Raw genomic sequence first — 18,463 nt, forward strand, 5'->3', positions numbered from 1 at the left:
AGCTGCCTAGTACTGAGTATGCAGGACCCGACTGCAGACCTAGCACGGCAGCCTAGTCATCAACCAAGCCCGACATTTTCCTTTTCTAAAAAAATGGAAACTGAGGCTGAGGGAAGCCAGTGACTTACCAGAGTGAACACAGGCCAGCGTGGGAGTCAAATCTCCTGAGTGGAAGCCGAGGACTGCTGGGTTTCAGTAGGAGACTGTGTTTACCAGACTGCAGAATTCCATAACTTTATGAAAAACAGCATATGGCAGGATTCTTCTTCGTAAGGAATATTTTAGTTCATATGAAGATGATTTTCAACATGAATCTAGCTTTCCATTTCATTATCTAATCATCTTCTTTTTCATATTTCCTTAATTATTCTATTTAATATTTGTGAACGTCTATAGATGCGTGTATTCTGATGTGCAGAGAAGCAATCACGGAGTTATAAATTCTGAAAGTGGGTTAGATGTCGACCCTCCTCCTGCCCTCACTCATGCACCCCTCAAATGTAAACCTTTATTCAAACACTCAGCACTGGTCAGATACAGGGTTTGAAGTGGACACATATCATTTTGGGCAACTTGGTAATGAGCACATTAGCCTCTCGGGCCAGCGTCTGGACACTGGGTGGCATATGTCATATGTTCATCTGGGAAGCGGCTCCCAACTTACCAGGCACCCAAGATCAAAGAACTTGGCAGCCTTCGGGGAGAAGTTGCCCAGTCAACAGTGTATTAAAGACACCCATTAGATGCCTCAATCAGCTAATTAGCTCAACAAATGCAAAACCGAAATCATTACAGAAAGTGGCCCTGACTGCATTGCTCAGACTGCTGGTTTGGTGTCTCTAACCCAGCAGGGTAGGAACAGGGCAGTTCCACAGAAAACAGAAACCCGTCCACACTGGGAAGCTGGAACGGAATGGGATTTAATTTGTTATGAAAGTCAAGCCCTGCCAGGAAGTTTCACTGCAGAAAAAGGGGTACCAAGGAGACCTCTGTGTTTATGCTTTGAAATTTAAATCAATTTAAATATAAATTACTCTCCTTTCTTGTCATTATGAGAAAGAAGTAAAATGTGGGTTTCAGATCTCTGGTGTGCCAATGGTCATTAACTTTCACTTGACCTTGGGTGTAGAACTAATATTAAATTTATGCACAGGGTACACTCATTATACTCATTTAGTTTCCTCACAGAAAATACATTCCCAGGAGCTGCAGTGCTAGAAGCTGTTTTTTTCGGATCTTGAATGGAACACGCGATCCTCCCTTTAATGCCTCTCTCCTGCTCTAAACCTCAGGAAACTGTTTCTCCAGGCTTGGTAACATTTATGAAACATAGGCAAGAATGGGTAGGAATCTGAATGATGCAAACTCATTGTCCTGAACCCCATGGGACCAGAAAAGAGCCTAGTTCGGTTCAGTTCAGTACTCAGTTCTCCTTCCCACTATCTGATTTTCCAAGTCAGGAACAAGATCCCACTAACGGCAATAATTACCTTTGTCTATAGGTAATTACCTTATGAACATGATGCCCTGTCACTAATGTGCCCCACAGCCATATTTGAAAACAAAGGCCCCCAAAACTTTGCAGTCCAGAGTACCCTGTATTGCGGTTATCATTATTCACCACCTTAGCAAATCAGTTTCACTTACTATCTTGATGGACACGATGAACACATTGTAGAATGAAAATTATTTTGCCTAGCTTTCTAATTTCCTAAATTCTAAACAATCCTCAGGGTTAAACGAATCCAACTTCCTATACTTGACACTCTCAGATCTCTTGCTATTCAGGAGAAATCAGGGCAAATGGCTATTTTATTCTATAGTATGTCATTGAATGGTTATTTATCATTTCGACTTAATAGCTCTAATTACAAAAGACAGTGTCACGGGATTTCTTTTTAAAGGCAATTTTCTTTGTATCCCAGTGGGAGAGTTAGGAAAAATTTACAAAGCATCTGCTGCATGCATTTTCAATTGTTCCTGGGTTTTATAAATACTATTTTCTTGATTATAAAAATTTTACATTTTCAAATATCCTCTAACTTTATACTGCATTGAGAATTACAGTTTCAAGACTCTTATTAAGGTTTTATGATATTTAAAAAAAAAAAAAAAAAGGAAGATACAACCTGTCAACCACTGAATTGATTGCTGTTCAATAGGAACTTACAGATTGGAGATGAGATGTGAATGCACAAATCTGTTACTAATCAGAAACAGAAGAACAGTCTCTGGAAATGTTAGAAAAAGGAATTATTATAGGATCAGAGCAGGAGAAAGACTTTACGAACTTCAACAATCAGCATGGTGTTAAACAAAGCTCTCTCTTCTAGGGAAATCATCCTAGATCATAAATCAATCAGGGAAGACCAGAATGTGGTTGATTATTTTAGGAGCAAACACATGCTACTTCTTTCCTCTTAGTTAACAGATGCTAAATACCACATTCAGTGGAGTTATAAGACAATCAATGTAGTTCTGTGCTGACGACAAATGGCAGTGGTGGCTGCTGGCCTGCATGACATCCAGGAGGTGGCAAAGAAGAAGAAAAAGACAACAAACAAACAAATAAACAAACAAACAAAACAACTCTAGAAATACCAGTTCTGAGAGAACAAGGTATATCCCTTGAGGACAGGCTCTGAAAGACTTGGGAAAATTTTAATAGTTGAAAGTATCATTAAAAATTAAGCAGAATTTCTTAATTACTTTAAATACAGCCAACAGACTTCTGCCATTATAAACTAGCATTCTTTTTAGCTCAAATATTCTTTATAGGAAAACTCGGAGATTAGATTTTAAAAAAAAATTCAAGAGATCACCATAGCTTTTAGTTTTAAGAGCATTTAAATGATTTCAATAAAAAATTATCACAGAAAACCAAAAGGTAGGTGTTAGAGCAATAACTGTACTAGTATGAGAGTCCATCTTTGCTGGTCCTTTAGTACTGACATCTACTCTAAAATCCCATTATACTGTACATCCCTCTATACAAGAGCAATGTGTTTACAAAAGGATAAGGGTCAAATCGAACATGGTGCTATATTAAAAAAAAAGAAAGCTGTCAACTAAAAATAAAAACTAAACAATTAGAGGACTGATAAAAGTCAGAACAATTCCATAGGTTTAATGGTTATTTTTTTTCTCCTAAATGTGCAAAAGGAAAGCCTTATTCTCTACTGTTAAAAATAATCTATTTCATTTCTCATGACAAAGCAATATGAATATCTTTTCTTTGGAATACTTCTGCCTGAAGGAGATGTCTTTTCAATTGTGTCAGACCTCAAACCTCAGACAGAGCTTCCTATCAACATTTGACTTCTTCTAGTCTTATATACATATACTTAAGAAGGGGGTTTAAAATTATTAAAATTTCCTAAAAACTGTTATTAATGACCAATATTTGCTACTAACAGTAGATATTAAAAGCTGGGAATTTAACCAGAGTACCAGGGTGATAACAGACCCTCAACTTACATGGTGGGGCCACATGATCACCAGACCTAGGAGTTGCCTACCCGAATGTGTTACACCGAGATCAATGTATGGCAAACAGGAGTAACCAGATTATTGAAATCACGCGACCATTCAAATGTCTAGTTCAGCTTGAATACAGGATTCACAGGTGATAAAACAAACGAGCATCTCCGAGGCTAGGAGAAGCAATTTAACTCCAATGTCAAATACTGACTTCACTCTTAATCATTCTAGCCTATTAAAAATAACATTTATAAACAGCCAAAACTAAACACAACAAGTAAACCCTTTTATACTACTTAATGTTATATATATTTTAATATTTAAAAAAAATAATAAAATATCTTGATTTACAAAGAACACTTTAACCTGAACCCTTGGCTGAGTTATCTTAGAAAAGAGGGGGGCGGGGGAAATGCTGCTAGCCACTACTTGAAAAATTTTTGAGTTTTCACTTTGTTCTTTTCCATTTTCAGGAATGAAAGTGGAAAATGGGAATGTCTTCACAAATCATATCTCTACTCTCATAATCCAGAAACTTATAAACACGAGACAGGGCATAGTGTAGTTGGAAAAACTGGAGACTGAGCATTGAAAAACCTGGTTTTGCATCCTGTCTGCAGACTCTCTAGCCTGAGTGACCTCAAGCACAACACTTCCTCTCTGAATTTTGAGATTGGGTCAATACGAACAGTTACTCTGGTAACAATCACATGGTGCACTGGTGCCAACAGCCGCTGCCCTTCTGCTGGTTTTCCTTGAGGAGCCATGCCCGCTCTAGCCTCGTCCATGTGTCGTGTGTGGGGCTGACCTGATCTCTTCTCTCGATCCCCCAACCATGTTTCCACTGGTCCAGAGGTAAGCATTTCATCCTTCCTACGAGGTGCCAAGACTTCTGCTGGGCCTACCAGGAAAGAGCTGCTTTCTTTCTGCTGAGATTATTTAACTCCATAGGATCTCTGAGCCAATAAATTCCCTATCTGGTTTTCAGTTTATTTTTCTATCACTTGCACCTAAAAGAATTCTGAATAAAATGTCCCCAGGGTTGTAACTCCATTAAGAATAATGAAGGTAATGAATGAAAATATTCATTGTTAAAATTAAATGTTAGAGCTGGAAGGAATCTCTAAGGTTACCAGATTCTACACCAACCCCCCATTCATAATCCAAAGTGGATTCACTTTGCTAAGGTCATAGAGACATTTCATGCCATAAATAAAGCCTGGGACCCCTCCTTTCTTTTCCAAACATTAGTATCCTAGATACTTAGTTTTGAAACACTTTACTAACCATGGGCTAATCAAAGAGAGTGGAATATTAAAATTGCCAAGGAGATTTACCAATACAAGATTTCTGGCTTTCCAGAAATAGAAGTCTACCATGATATGAGGTTCATATGATCTAAAGATAGAGAGATGAAAGCACTTTGGCTGTGGATTCCATGGAAAAGGGAAGAAACATATCTCCAAGAATCTAATTCGCCAGCATTAGCAGTAGAATAAGCAACCCAACAAAAAGAACTACGTGCGAGGATATCTGGGCTAATTTTTAAAAATCTTGTGAAACCTTAAAATGCTCTTTACATTCACTAAGGTTAGCACAGGAGAAAACTGTTTAATGGCCTCTTAGAAGATTACAACAAAATGGATTTTTTACTAAGCTAGAGCCTTGAATCATTTATATAATTTATCATTGGCTATTACTTTCACTTCCTTTTGTATGGTGAGCTGAAACAAAAAACTTTATACTAATTCTTGTTTTAATAAGCCCTTTGCAGTATGACATGAATCTGGCATGACCATCTGAGCCTTAATTAACAGTTTTACTGCAAGACATAAGATATTAGGATAATCAGTTTCTTCTGTCAAGATCAGCCAGCTATCATTTTAATACTTTTTTAGTAGATGCATACCAGCTTCTTCTTGGAAAAAAAAAAAAAAGTGTTTAAAAAACAACAAGCACACATAGAAAGTACTACTCTGCAGCTGGAATTCTTTTTAATTAAGACTGTGCTTAACAGTTTTGCCTTTCATCACCTCCTAATTGTACAGTACTAAGTTTTCCTTTTTCAGTCAGCCATTAAGTATTAATTGTTTTTTTTTTAAATTTATAAAACACATGCTGTGATTTAAAAACAGCAGGGCCTGTATTTGTTCTTGCTTGTCACTGTATCCTCCCATCTTACGCTGTACCTGGCATATAGTAGGTGACAAATTAAAATCTGATAAAGGAATGAATGAATGCAATACCTACACATTAGCCTCTCTTTTACCTTGCCATTGTTATTTTTCATCTACCCTCAATGCCAACTCAAGCAATCAGAGTGTAAGGTGAAACAAGTAAGTGTCTCTACTTCTTCTATATTTGGATTTTTTGAATATTGTAATACACGACTTGTTGGCTATTTTTGTCCCTAGATTGCATCACAAATTTGGGGTATGGGAGAGAAATGCCTTTGTTTTTCTCTAAATATGTTTGCTCATATTACTTTTCTACTTAGAAAATATTATATTTAGTTAAAGTCAGGGACAATATAAGAATACTGATTATCAATGAAATCAGTCAACCTTATATTGCAAGACCATGGCTAATAAAATCATATGAGAAAACAAAGGAGTTACTTAGATTGATAAGATAGAGACAAAATAGTCACTATTGACATATACACATAATGTATTTTTCCATACAGAAAATCCAAGATCATTTTAAAACAAGCTATTGGAATTCATTTGAGTTCAACACTTTCGCTAGACATAATAAAATTGAGTTCGCTTACAGCAAAAAATAACCAAGTAGAAAAGATAATAGATGTAAATATCAACAAACTGATTCTAAAGTTTATACGGAAAGGGGAAAGATCCAGAATAGCCAGCACAATAACGAAGGAGAACGACACAGTTTGAGAACTGACACTACCTGACATCAACACTTAGTACAAAGCTATAGTAATCAAGACAGTGTGGTATTGGCAAAAGAACAGACAAATAGAACAATGCAACAGAGAGCCTAGAAACAAACCCATACAGACACAGTCAACTGATCTTTGACAAAGAAGCAAACGTTATACAATGGAAGAAAGACAGTCTTCTCAACGAATGATGCGGGAACAAATGGACACCGAAATTAAAACAAATATATATAAACCTAGACATAGACCTTACACTTTTCACAAAAATCAATTCGATACGTAAAATGAAAAACTATAAAATTCCTAGAATATAACATAGGAGAAAAGCTAGATGACCTTGGGAATGGCATGACTTTATAGATACAACACCAAAGGCATAATTCCATGAAAGAAAGGTAAGAAAATTCAACTTTATTAAAATCAAAAGCTTCTGCCTCTTCGACAATGGAAAGTAAATGAAAAGACAAACCACAGACTGAGAGAAAATATTTGCAAGACATATATGAGAAAGGATTGTTGTCTAAAATATATAAAGAACTCTTAAAACTCAAAAATAAAACCACTAACCTGAATAAAAAGTGGGCCCAAAATCTTAACAGACACTTCGCCAAAGAAGACAGATGGCGAATAAATATATCATATGTCATCAGGGAAATGCAAACTAAAACAATGAAATACCACTCCATACCTATAGAATGGCCAAAATCTGGAACACTGACAACAAATGCTGGTGAAGATATGGAGCAATGGGAACTTTCATTCATTGCTAATGGGACTACAGTGTGGTGCAGCCACTTTGGCACACAGTTTGGTGGTTTCTTACAAAACTAAATATACTTTTATTATACCCTCCAGCCTTTTGGTATTTACCTAAAGGAGCTGCACAAACTTGCACAGTGGTATTTATAGCAGCTTTATTCATAAATGATAAAACATGGAAGCAACCAAGATGTTCTTCAGTAGATGAACAGATAAACTATGGAACATCCAGACAATGAAATACTATTTAATGCTAAAAATAAATAAGCCATCAAGCCATGAAAAGCCACTGAGGAATCTTAAGTGCATATTGCTAAGTGAAAGAAGCCCATCTGAAAAGGCTACCAACTGTATGATTCCCAAAAGATGACTGGTTGCCAGGGGTTAGGGTGAGGGAGGAGTGAATCGGTGGAGCACGAGGGATTTTTAGGACAGTGAAATTACTCTGTATAATACTGTAATGGTAGACACATGTCATTACACATCTGTCCGAACTCATAAAATGCACACCATCAAGAGTGAACCCTAAGGTAAACTATGGACTTTGGCAATAGTGATGCGTTGATGTAGGTTCATTGATTAGAACAAATATACCACTCTGAGATGCTGATGTGAGGGAAGCTGAGCATATGTGGGGTCAGGTGGTGTATGGGAACACTGTGTACTTTCAATTTTTCTGTGAACCTAAAACTGCTCTAAAAAGCAAAGTCTATCCAAAAAAAAAAGGCATGAAAGACAAAAACTTGAGAAACCCTCACAAAATGAGATGAGAACAACTATAAAAAAAAAGACAGAGAAAAAGAATAGAAAAAATAGTTTATTTATAATAGTAACCAAAATCACAAGGTATCTAAAAATATATCAAACAAAAAAAGTACAAGGTTTTTCAGAAGAAATTTTTAAAAAATGTATTGAAGATTTGAAAAAAATAAAAGATATCCTAGGCTCATGGATGGAAACAATTATCTCCAAAATGACTCCCATAATCTATAAATTCAATATATTTTTAAAATTCCCTAAAGGAGTTTCATGAGACTTGACAAAACAAAACCAAAGAAACCAAGAAAAATAAGAAGAGACTTGCTTTATCCCCATTTCCCCCCAACCACCATCAAATTCTTATTTACAAAGCTTTGGTAATTGAAACAGGCACAGAGATAAATAGATCAAAGGAATACAGAGACTAGAAATAAATTCAAGTATATATAAACTTAGTATAAACTTAGTAGATAATCAAGTTAGCATCATATCCAATAAATGCTACTGGGGTAACTGGCTTAATATAAAAATTTGATGGTGGTTGGGGGGAAATGGGGATAAAGCAAGTCTTTTCGAATCGGTGGAGCACGAGGGATTTTTAGGACAGTGAAATTACTCTGTATAATACTGTAATGGTAGACACATGTCATTACACATCTGTCCGAACCCATAAAATGCACACCATCGAGAGTGAACCCTAAGGTAAACTATGGACTTTGGCAATAATGATGCGTTGATGTAGGTTCATTGATTAGAACAAATGTACCACTCTGAGATGCTGATGTGAGGGAAGCTGAGCATATGTGGGGTCAGGTGGTGTATGGGAACACTGTGTACTTTCAATTTTTCTGTGAACCTAAAACTGCTCTAAAAAGCAAAGTCTATCCAAAAAAAAAAGGCATGAAAGACAAAAACTTGAGAAACCCTCACAAAATGAGATGAGAACAACTATAAAAAAAAGACAGAGGAAAAGAATAGAAAAAATAGTTTATTTATAATAGTAACCAAAATCACAAGGTATCTAAAAATATATCAAACAAAAAAAAAGTACAAGGTTTTTCAGAAGAAATTTTAAAAAAATGTATTGAAGATTTGAAAAAATAAAAGATATCCTAGGTTCATGGATGGAAACAATTATCTCCAAAATGACTCCCATAATCTATAAATTCAATATATTTTTAAAATTCCCTAAAGGAGTTTCATGAGACTTGACAAAACAAAACCAAAGAAACCAAGAAAAATAAGAAGAGACTTGCTTTATCCCCATTTCCCCCCAACCACCATCAAATTCTTATTTACAAAGCTTTGGTAATTGAAACAGGCACAGAGATAAATAGATCAAAGGAATACAGAGACTAGAAATAAATTCAAGTATATATAAACTTAGTAGATAATCAAGTTAGCATCATATCCAATAAATGCTACTGGGATAACTGGCTTAGCATAAAAATTTGATAAAAAAATGAAAAGACAAGCTATAAACTGGGAGAAAATATTTGCCAGCCATGTAGCTGACAAAGGACTGGTAACTAGACTGTATAAAGAACTCTCAAAAATCAAAAGTAAGAAAACAATCCAATTACAAAAAGGGCAAAAGACATGAACAGACATTTCACTAAAGATGACATTCAGATGGCAAATAAGCACATGAAAAGATGTTCAATATCATTAGCCATTAGGGAAATGCAAATACAAACTACAGTGAGATATCACTACACGCCTATTAGAATGGCTAAAATAAAAAATAATAATAATAATTAAAATACCAAATGCTGGCAAGAATGCAGAGAACCTGGATCACTTACACATGCTAGTGAGAATATAAAATGGTACAGACACTCTGGAAAACAGTTTGGCAGTTTCCTAAAAAAGATAAAAAAAAAAACTAAACACACAACTGCCAAAATACCAAGCAATTGTACTCCTGGGCATTTATTCTAGAAAAATAAAGACATTTACACAAAAACCTGTACATTAATATTTGTACATGTAGTTTTATTCATAATAATCCCAAACTGAAAACAACCATAAGTCCTTTAATGAGTGAATGATTAAACATATTGTAGTACATTCATATGATGTAATACTATTCAGCAACAAAAAGTAATGAATTAGTGATGTACACAACAACCTCCAGAATGAATCTCCAGAGAATTACGGCAAGCGAAAACAGCCACTCCCAAAAGGTTCCATACTGTATGATTCCATTTACGTAATATATTCGAAATGACAAAACTATAAAAATAGAGAAAAGTAATTGCAGGGGTTAAGGAGAGAGTGGTGAAGGAGGAAAGTCGGCATAGCTATAAAAAAAGTAACATGAAGGATCCTTATGGTGGTGGAGACAGTCTGTATCATCGTCAATATCCTGGTTGTGACACTGTACTCTAGTTTTGCAAGATGTTATCCTAGGGAAAACTGGGTAAATGGAACAAGACATCTCTGTATTATTTCTTAACTGCATATGAATGTACAATTAACTCAAAATAAGAGAGCACATATAAAACGATTCCACTTTTATAAAGTCTGCACATTAATATATCATAATATAATATCTACATGTTAAAAGAGAAATGTCTGGAAATATATACATAAGAAAATAGTAATAGTGGTTATTTCTGTTGGTGATATGATGGGTGATTTTTCAATTTCTTCATATGTTCATACATTACCAAAGTTTTTTCAATGAGTATGATAATACTATAGTAGTAAGAAAAAGTAATCAAAGCTATTTTTATTATGAAAAAGAAAAGTAATACATGCTCATTGTATATGTTTTTCTACTAAACATTTTACTACATTAATTCATCAAAATATAATCTTTAAAGTTGCTCAACATTCCATTGCACTGAGTTCTCAATTTTACTATTTCTCTACTATGGGGACTTAAGGATTATTTTTAATTTCTTATTGTTAAAAAAAAAAAATGCAATAGTTCTCTTCTACCTGCATCTTCACATGCATCTGATTACACCCCATAGCCGGAACCACAATCATGGAGTGGAACATACTGAAAAATGGCTTTTCTAAGAAACTACAAATTTATGTCCCCATCTTTAGTGTATGTGTGAGAGACCATTTCACTCTGTCCGTGAGAAGCTGTCAAAGCTGTATTTGCATTCCGATCTCCATAGATAAAACAAGGAAGGAAAACAGTCACATGGCTACATCAAGGCATGATAAAGTTGACTTCCTATCAGTCTTCGACGGTGCATAGTCTAACATGTGTGAGTCTTGCTTACTCCTCTTCATTTCCCTTCACCTCCAGAAGTTCAAACTTCTTAGCCTGGCACCCCAAACCTACTTCTTTTCACCTTGTTCTCCTTGCTGCAGCCACTCTCATCTCGTTGCCCTCCCTCACAGCTCACACACACCACTGCCCAAATGCTCTTGTCTGCGTATCCACAGGGCCTGGCACCTCACCAGCTTCAGGTCTTTGCTCAGAAGTCTTTTGTCAGCGGCCTTCCCACCCAACTCTGTGCAAATCAGCAAACCCCTTCTCCAGCTTTCTTATCTGTATTTATTTGCTCTGTGTTTCTTCAACAATGACACACTCTAAGTTTTTAATTATTTCTCCAACTTCTTCTGGAACTAAAAAAAAAAAAAAAAAACTGACCTCCAAGGCACTGATACCCCAACTTGTACAGATTGTAAATTTTGTCTCCTTATGATTGCTCTAGCACACTTTATTTTTAAGCCCTCCCTCCTACAACCTTTATATTGATATCTTTCTCCATCTTGGCCTCCACCTGTGAAAATATCCACAACCTAACGCTGTTCACTAAGGAGCACTATTGATGCTGTGCTCTCTGTCCAATACCCTGTAAGTCAAGATTGGTGCTCCTTGCATCCTCCTCTCCACCTTTACAGCATCCAGTGTCCGTGCCCTCTACAGCAGCCAAATAACAAAGATGTAGTATAAACATAATTGGCAAATACATACTAAGGTGTGTGTGATTCAAAAAATAACTGAGAGAAAAGCAAATCCTTGGAGTTTCTAACTGGGAAAAGAAAGATGTAAAATAGATGGCCTGTGGTCTCAAGACATTTGCATTTCATTTAGTTCAAGTTTTCTCCGCTCTTTGATTTTATCATAGTCTTTCCACCTGAAAAGTCTTATTCTAGTTCGACATTATCCAAGAAGAATCTTGCTTGAGTTTGTATTCCATTCGGCACCGACCTCCTCCCTCTGAACAGCAAAGGATGCCTCTGTCTGACACTCCTCCTCTCTAAGGAAGTGTTTTTCTATTTCAGTGAGTCTCTATTCCATGCTGAATTTCAGTCTCTCCTCCAAAATGTATTTGAAAGCTCCCTTTTCCTATCTACATATGACTTCCACTGATTATTTCCTACAGGTATCAGGAATCAGATCCATGCAATCAGGCTTTTGCAAAATGATTGATTTTAAGTGTCATTATGCAATTAAATTATTTTTTAGCAGAAACTAGTTTGAGATAAAAAATATATATCTACCTTTATGTTATTTTCCTGTTATATAGGTAATGCAATGTGTTTGCTTTCTTTTCATGGAAATTTAGACTTTTTCATGTTTGCAAGAACTAGAAACATTTTAAATTTCATTTTTCCTTGAAATATGAAATACAGCAAGGCAGCGAATTTTTAAAGAACCATATGTAATATCCTGTGCTATTTTGAGGGTAGAATAAATGATTTAAAAAATACAATGATACTTTCTTTTCTGCATTCTACACCCAAACTTCCTGAAATACACTTAACTGCTCACTACCGCATCATATACGAAATATCCTCAAAGAATTAAAACCTTCCTCAGGCCTCATGAAAGACTACTTACCAGACTTCTTTGCTTTCAAAGCAATAACAGCTGCTAGTTCTCTCTGCACCTAATGAAATATTAGGGAAAAAATCAAATTAGAATAAGAAAAATGTAGTCATCAAAAGTGGTACTTTGTTTTTACATATGCAACCCAAATTAAGAGCGATTACAATTAGAGCTATGTTTGCTGCTACTGTTGTGTTTTTATCTGTTTTTAATAACATGGGAAAACCTCTGCATGAGAATCTTAGGTTAAAAATCTGGAAGAATCACATTGACTCACTTAAAAAAGAAATTAGAGTTGCCAAAATGTATATGTTGTAAAAACACTGGTATTTTTGCCATGATGATGAGAACACACTAAAATATAAAACTATAAAACATTCAGAAATAATGTAAATAAATTATTAAAACAAGTATGCTACCTTAGCAAAAAGGTGTTATTATTTATCTCTCAAAGATTCTAGTTTATCCAGAAATACTAGAACAATTAAGACAGGTGACCCTAGTTTAATTGGACCTCTGCTCAAACACAGTGAATTCACTTGATGTCTGACAGGGCTACAGCAACCAGCTTAGAAAATATGGCACATGAAAGCTAGTGCTATCGACTCATAGGGTAGGTGGAATGTGAATAGACAAGACAACCTTTAAAACTCCCCACTTATTGGTCCCGATTTTTGCTTGCTCACTTTCTCTCCACACCCCACACACTTTGAATGCTTAAATCCTTTCGTAAAAGTCTTCTCAAAGAGGAGCATAAAACAGAGACAAAAAAAGATAACCAAAGAGACTTTCTAAAGTAACATGAAAAAAAAAAAAAGATAACGAGGGTAATCTTTGGGAAATCTATGTTTGGTAGCAATAAAAATTCCATAATGAGCAAGCTCATTCCTCTTCAGGACACAATCTTTCAAGCTTAGATGTGTGTGTGTGTGTGTGTGTTTTCAGGTGTTTGGAGGTGGTGGTAGTGAGTTTGGAAGAGCCCTGCTAATTATATTTTAAAGGGAGAACATGGTAGTTCAAGGTTAAAGATTTACTATTGAAATGAATCTAATTTATATTCGTTCCATTGAAGGTGAAAGTAGCACTATCTGCTAGACACTAGGACTCCACTTAGGACCACTTTCAAAATGGCTAGGGCATCATCACCTTGAAGAAGGCAGCTTCACTGTCACTGCTTTACTGCCATGCTTTCCCTGGCTGGCTAGTCTGCATGTGATTCAAAAGGGTATGCTCTTGATTTGGCTGATTCTTTGATACCTTAAGACTCTCTCTGGAAAGTTATACAGTAATGAGAAGACAATCAGTCCCTCTCCAACCTTGGAAGTCTGAGCTCTGGAAATGCTTACAGTAGGAAAATTTGCTATTGAAGGATGTATGGGGAAAAAAGAGAGCTGGAAGAGATAGATAGAAGTGACCATAGGAAAAACGTTACAAATACTTGTATGGGTAGTCAAATAAAAATAACAATAAAATAAAACATCGATGATTGCATATTTTATGTATGTGAAATTGTTAGTAAGGTTTATTAACATCTCAAGATTGTCCTCCACCATGTCACGAATATTGAGAATGGGGCCAAGATACAGACCATAAATATTCACTAGGATCTTATCAATAGCTGCCTGATTTTATGACCTTCACGGGATGATCCCATCATGGCTCAGAGACAGAAAGAAAGCAGAGATGGAAAAAATGACACATGAGGTGGACCACTTCATTTGCTTACGGAGGATCAAGAACAAGTCTTCCCTCTACCCTCCTCTTTCAGTTTTCCATGCCTGAAATTCTCTTGAGTATCTTCGGCTTTTCTTTCTCAAACTAGAAATAAAGCCCCAAATATAAATAGCTCAGGAAAGGAAAGTATTATATCCCTACCACTGAATAACTACATCTTTCACAGATTTGTGAAGAAAGGGAGGAATGGATGGGCAAGAAATCAATACAACTTTAAAAGAAGTGGGCAGGGAAGGAGATGAGAGATGACAATGAGAAATAACTGCACAGTTTAATTTTGAAGAAACATAAGTTAAAAAAAAAAACCATAAAGTAAATGAGATTACTCTACTGTACTACACTCACCTCCCTGAATGTCTGTAGTCAGGGAGGATGTAAAAGTGTTTTGTGCGGGATGGGGTATAGAATAGCTTCCGCTGCCCCAGGATGGAAAAGGTTTTTGACAAAACCCCAAAGGTAGGTTATTCTTCCTACAAAACACAAACCACAAAGCATGGTCAAGGACACAAATTAGCTAAGATCCCATTATGCGCTTCTATAGTATCTTCACAGCACTTCTTTAAAGCACACTAGCAATCATTTAATCATTTTCAATTCTCTGACGAACACTTGTCTTCTGGATGGAAGCTCCACTGAGACAGAGACTTGTTTCTCTTTTTACGGCAATCAGCATTCATTCACTGATGCTCAGGGAGGCAGATGCATAGGCAACTTTAAAAGAAGAGGAAGGATTTAGGAGAAAGAAAAAGCTGCCTGAAAATCAAAAGAGAAGGCATTCCCCATTGATAAGCTACCCCTACGGGAATCTTCAGAACATATTAGGACTCAAGGCTTCCTTTGCAAATAACTGTTAGGTTTATATTGCAAACGAAACCTTTGAGCAACTGCAGAAACAGAAACTAGAAGTTTCTTTAAGTTACTAATATGGGACCTGGTGGCACTGAAGATACCGTACTCCAGCACAGTCAAGCCCTCAGTGGAATGACACTTGGCCCACATTTTGACAACCTCTTCAGAGACCCTGAGCAAAAACCATCCCGCTCTAAGTTGCTCCTGAATTCCTGATATTCCGGAACCGTTTGAGATAATAAACATGTTGTTTTAAACCATTAAATGTTTGGGTAGTTTGTTATGATGAAGAGTCTTTTATAGGACAATGGTTATTTTTGCATTTTATCTACTTGTGTTGTTGGTTAACCTTAGTTTCTCTCATCATAACTGAAATGGAACCTTCCTCTCAGGTCAGGCTGGAGAAATGCACACACCGAGAGCCAAGAGCCACATTCTGATATTGGCCATTTTGATTGAATGTGGGTGCTAAGCCATTACCTAGGTAATTAGAAGAAACGCATTCTTCTTAATCTGACAGGAAGTACCTTGGCCTTCTCTGTAAACAACTAAGTCAGAATCTCTGGGGGAGAGGCGCAGGCATCGGTATTTGCTGCGGCTGTTGTTTCACGGGTCCCTAAGTGATTATAGGTTGTATCCAGGGTTGAGAATCACTGCTCTATTCAATAAGATACCTTAGTTTTCCCAGGATTCAACCTTTTAATCTTATAATTATTTCAACTGACAATCAATCTTTACTTTTTATTTTGTTCTCCTCTGATTTAATTCATTTGTAAAGGAACATGACCATCACTGTGTTTTAGGTATAAAAATGATGCTATAATCCCATCAAATGGTAAGATTCAGTTACCACATCAGCAGTTTGACAGACACAGTCTACTGAAGTATAAGGAAAACTGCAAGGATGCTTTTTAAAAAGCTTAACTTTAATTTAAAATATAGTTTATTCAACAGAAAAAGAACTATATAATTCAATATACACCCGTAGTTTAGGGTATATTTGCTCTTGTAAACATCTAAATAGAGGATAATTATGAGATTGATAAGATGTATCTCAAAAATTTCCCTCTCGTGTTAGAATGCTCGGGTTCTCTGCCTTCAATATCCAGCAAGGCTGTTCACAAAATCGCCCTAAAATTGAACAGGAACAAGAGCCAATATTATTTTCAGCATTTTGTCTTCCTTCCTCTCTGGCATTATAATCGTGCCTTCAGCCTCAAAATCCAAATGCTGGCAAAGCTGTTTGCATCAATGCCAAGACTCAGTAGACAACAGAAAGTGTCACGCAAACTGAGTGATGGGGGGAAAGGTAAACCAAGAAGACATGAGCAGGCTTCCTGGAGCAAGAGGCCCTTGAAAACCAAGTGCAAAGCTGGACAGAATAAAAGTCATTCAGAGAGGACGAACCAATAGTGCAAAGGTCTTAGCTAACCAAAGGGCTGTCTTCACAAACTAATTTTGAGTAGAATCACCAATTCACAAATTTCCTAAAGGTTTTTAGTAAATCTATTAATTTTAGAAACGTTTAAATTTTACACCATGATAAAACTGTTTTAAAACACAGAACCCATTTTCTCAATTTCCTAAATGAAATCTAAGAAGAGGTATGATCCAATATTCTTCCCTGTTTTATTCCCAAATATACTCACTTATATCTCTATAAAATCTTAAGCTACTAAGGACTTTAAAAATTCTAGGGAAAAAAAAAACAAATAAATATGCTTCTTAAAGTAATTAACGTACTTTTAGATAAGACATATATGGAGCAGTGATGGTAGCTAGACTTTTGTCCCATAAAGGAATACCCATGGGCTAAGTAACTATTTTCTTTGTTCCTCGAAGCCTATTTTCCTATTCCCAAGTTCATTATTTTGTGCTGAAGAGCTAACATTGTCACAAGTCTGACATGTGAATAGTCCTGTGACTACCTAATAATGTCAACCAATAATTAGAAATTAAGAAAGTTATTTATATATCTGTCCAGATACTACTGCTCTCCACCTAATAGGTTATTTAACAAATAGTTGCTTTTCCAGTAATTGCTGTCACCACATCAAAGATGTGTTTGTTTAGCATGCTGGGCTGATAAAATATGCGTATGCTTACTCACCTATTTCAAGCTATTAAGGATATTTTAAAAATCTCTTACATAAACTTTTTTGTTGACTACATATTGATATGACCTATTAATTTTATTATAACTTAGACAATAGCTGACCGTTCAAAGACTAACATATATGTAGAAGTGGACTGAAAGTAACAAAATGGACAGGAATAAATTCCTACACTCAGGTTGTTAAGTCTGTCATTTAAGTCGGCTACACGTACATACATCTACTTGGACAGAGGTTCACATTAAAAAGATCCGATAGTTTTTAGATGATCACAAGCATGGTAGGAGTTAACAATGGAAATGAAATTACCTAGAATGGATAATAATCTTTTTAGGAATGTAACTAGAAGAATGACATTCAGGTCACAGGCACACACGAAAATGATGGACTGAAGAAAGACCAACATCTGGGTTGTATTTGGTCTAGAATACTGTTTATTTAGGTTCATGAGGAGTAGTTCAATCCATAAGAGGACAACTAGGCGATAGCCCCCTCCCTGAAGCTAAATGTGATAGATTTAGCTTGTCCTCTCTGCGGGATCTGACACTGCTCCTCATTCTCTTCTTAAGCATTGAGATTCCATGATACCACATGCTCCAGCTTTTCTCTTTCCTTTCTGGATGCTACCTCTCTTCTCTCGAGGCTCTCCTTTCCCTCTATCTTTAAATTTCGATGATTCTTAGTGATCTAGCTTCAGCCCTCTTAACCTCCTTCTCATTCTGTTCATTCTCCCTAGGCAATTTCATTTAGTCACAGAGCTTCGAGTACGTCTACATCTCCAGGCCTTAGAGTCCCATCTCCATCTACCCCTGGACTTCAATGTCCTACTAGTAGCTCAAACTCAACATTTCCAAACACAAAGACATTTTCTTACCACCTCTCTTCACCCCGTAAATCTGCTCCAGGTCCCAAACACCCAGTCAATTAATGGTATCACCATACATTCACTCGAGTCTCACGCCAAAGAGTAAGGTATCCCTGATTTAGCTCAGACCACCATCTTCTCCTACTCAGACTGTTGTCTCTAATTCATCTCTCTTCATATTGCAGCATTCTTTCCCT

At 36.2% G+C, this 18,463-nt stretch overlaps 1 protein-coding gene across 1 annotated transcript in view; it reads right to left on the reverse strand.

Annotated features, from left to right (window-relative positions):
• Positions 1 to 18,463, reverse strand: part of RAPGEF5 (Rap guanine nucleotide exchange factor 5) — a 272,187-nt gene that overhangs the window by 114,165 nt on the left and 139,559 nt on the right. The window contains exon 8 of the mRNA XM_025046811.1: positions 12,717 to 12,765. Coding sequence (XP_024902579.1) covers positions 12,717 to 12,765 — 49 coding nt within the window. The remainder of the gene's footprint in view (positions 1 to 12,716; positions 12,766 to 18,463) is intronic.

This window comes from Pteropus alecto, unplaced genomic scaffold (genome assembly GCF_000325575.1).
Source record: "Pteropus alecto unplaced genomic scaffold, ASM32557v1 scaffold21, whole genome shotgun sequence".
Taxonomy (NCBI): domain Eukaryota; kingdom Metazoa; phylum Chordata; class Mammalia; order Chiroptera; family Pteropodidae; genus Pteropus; species Pteropus alecto.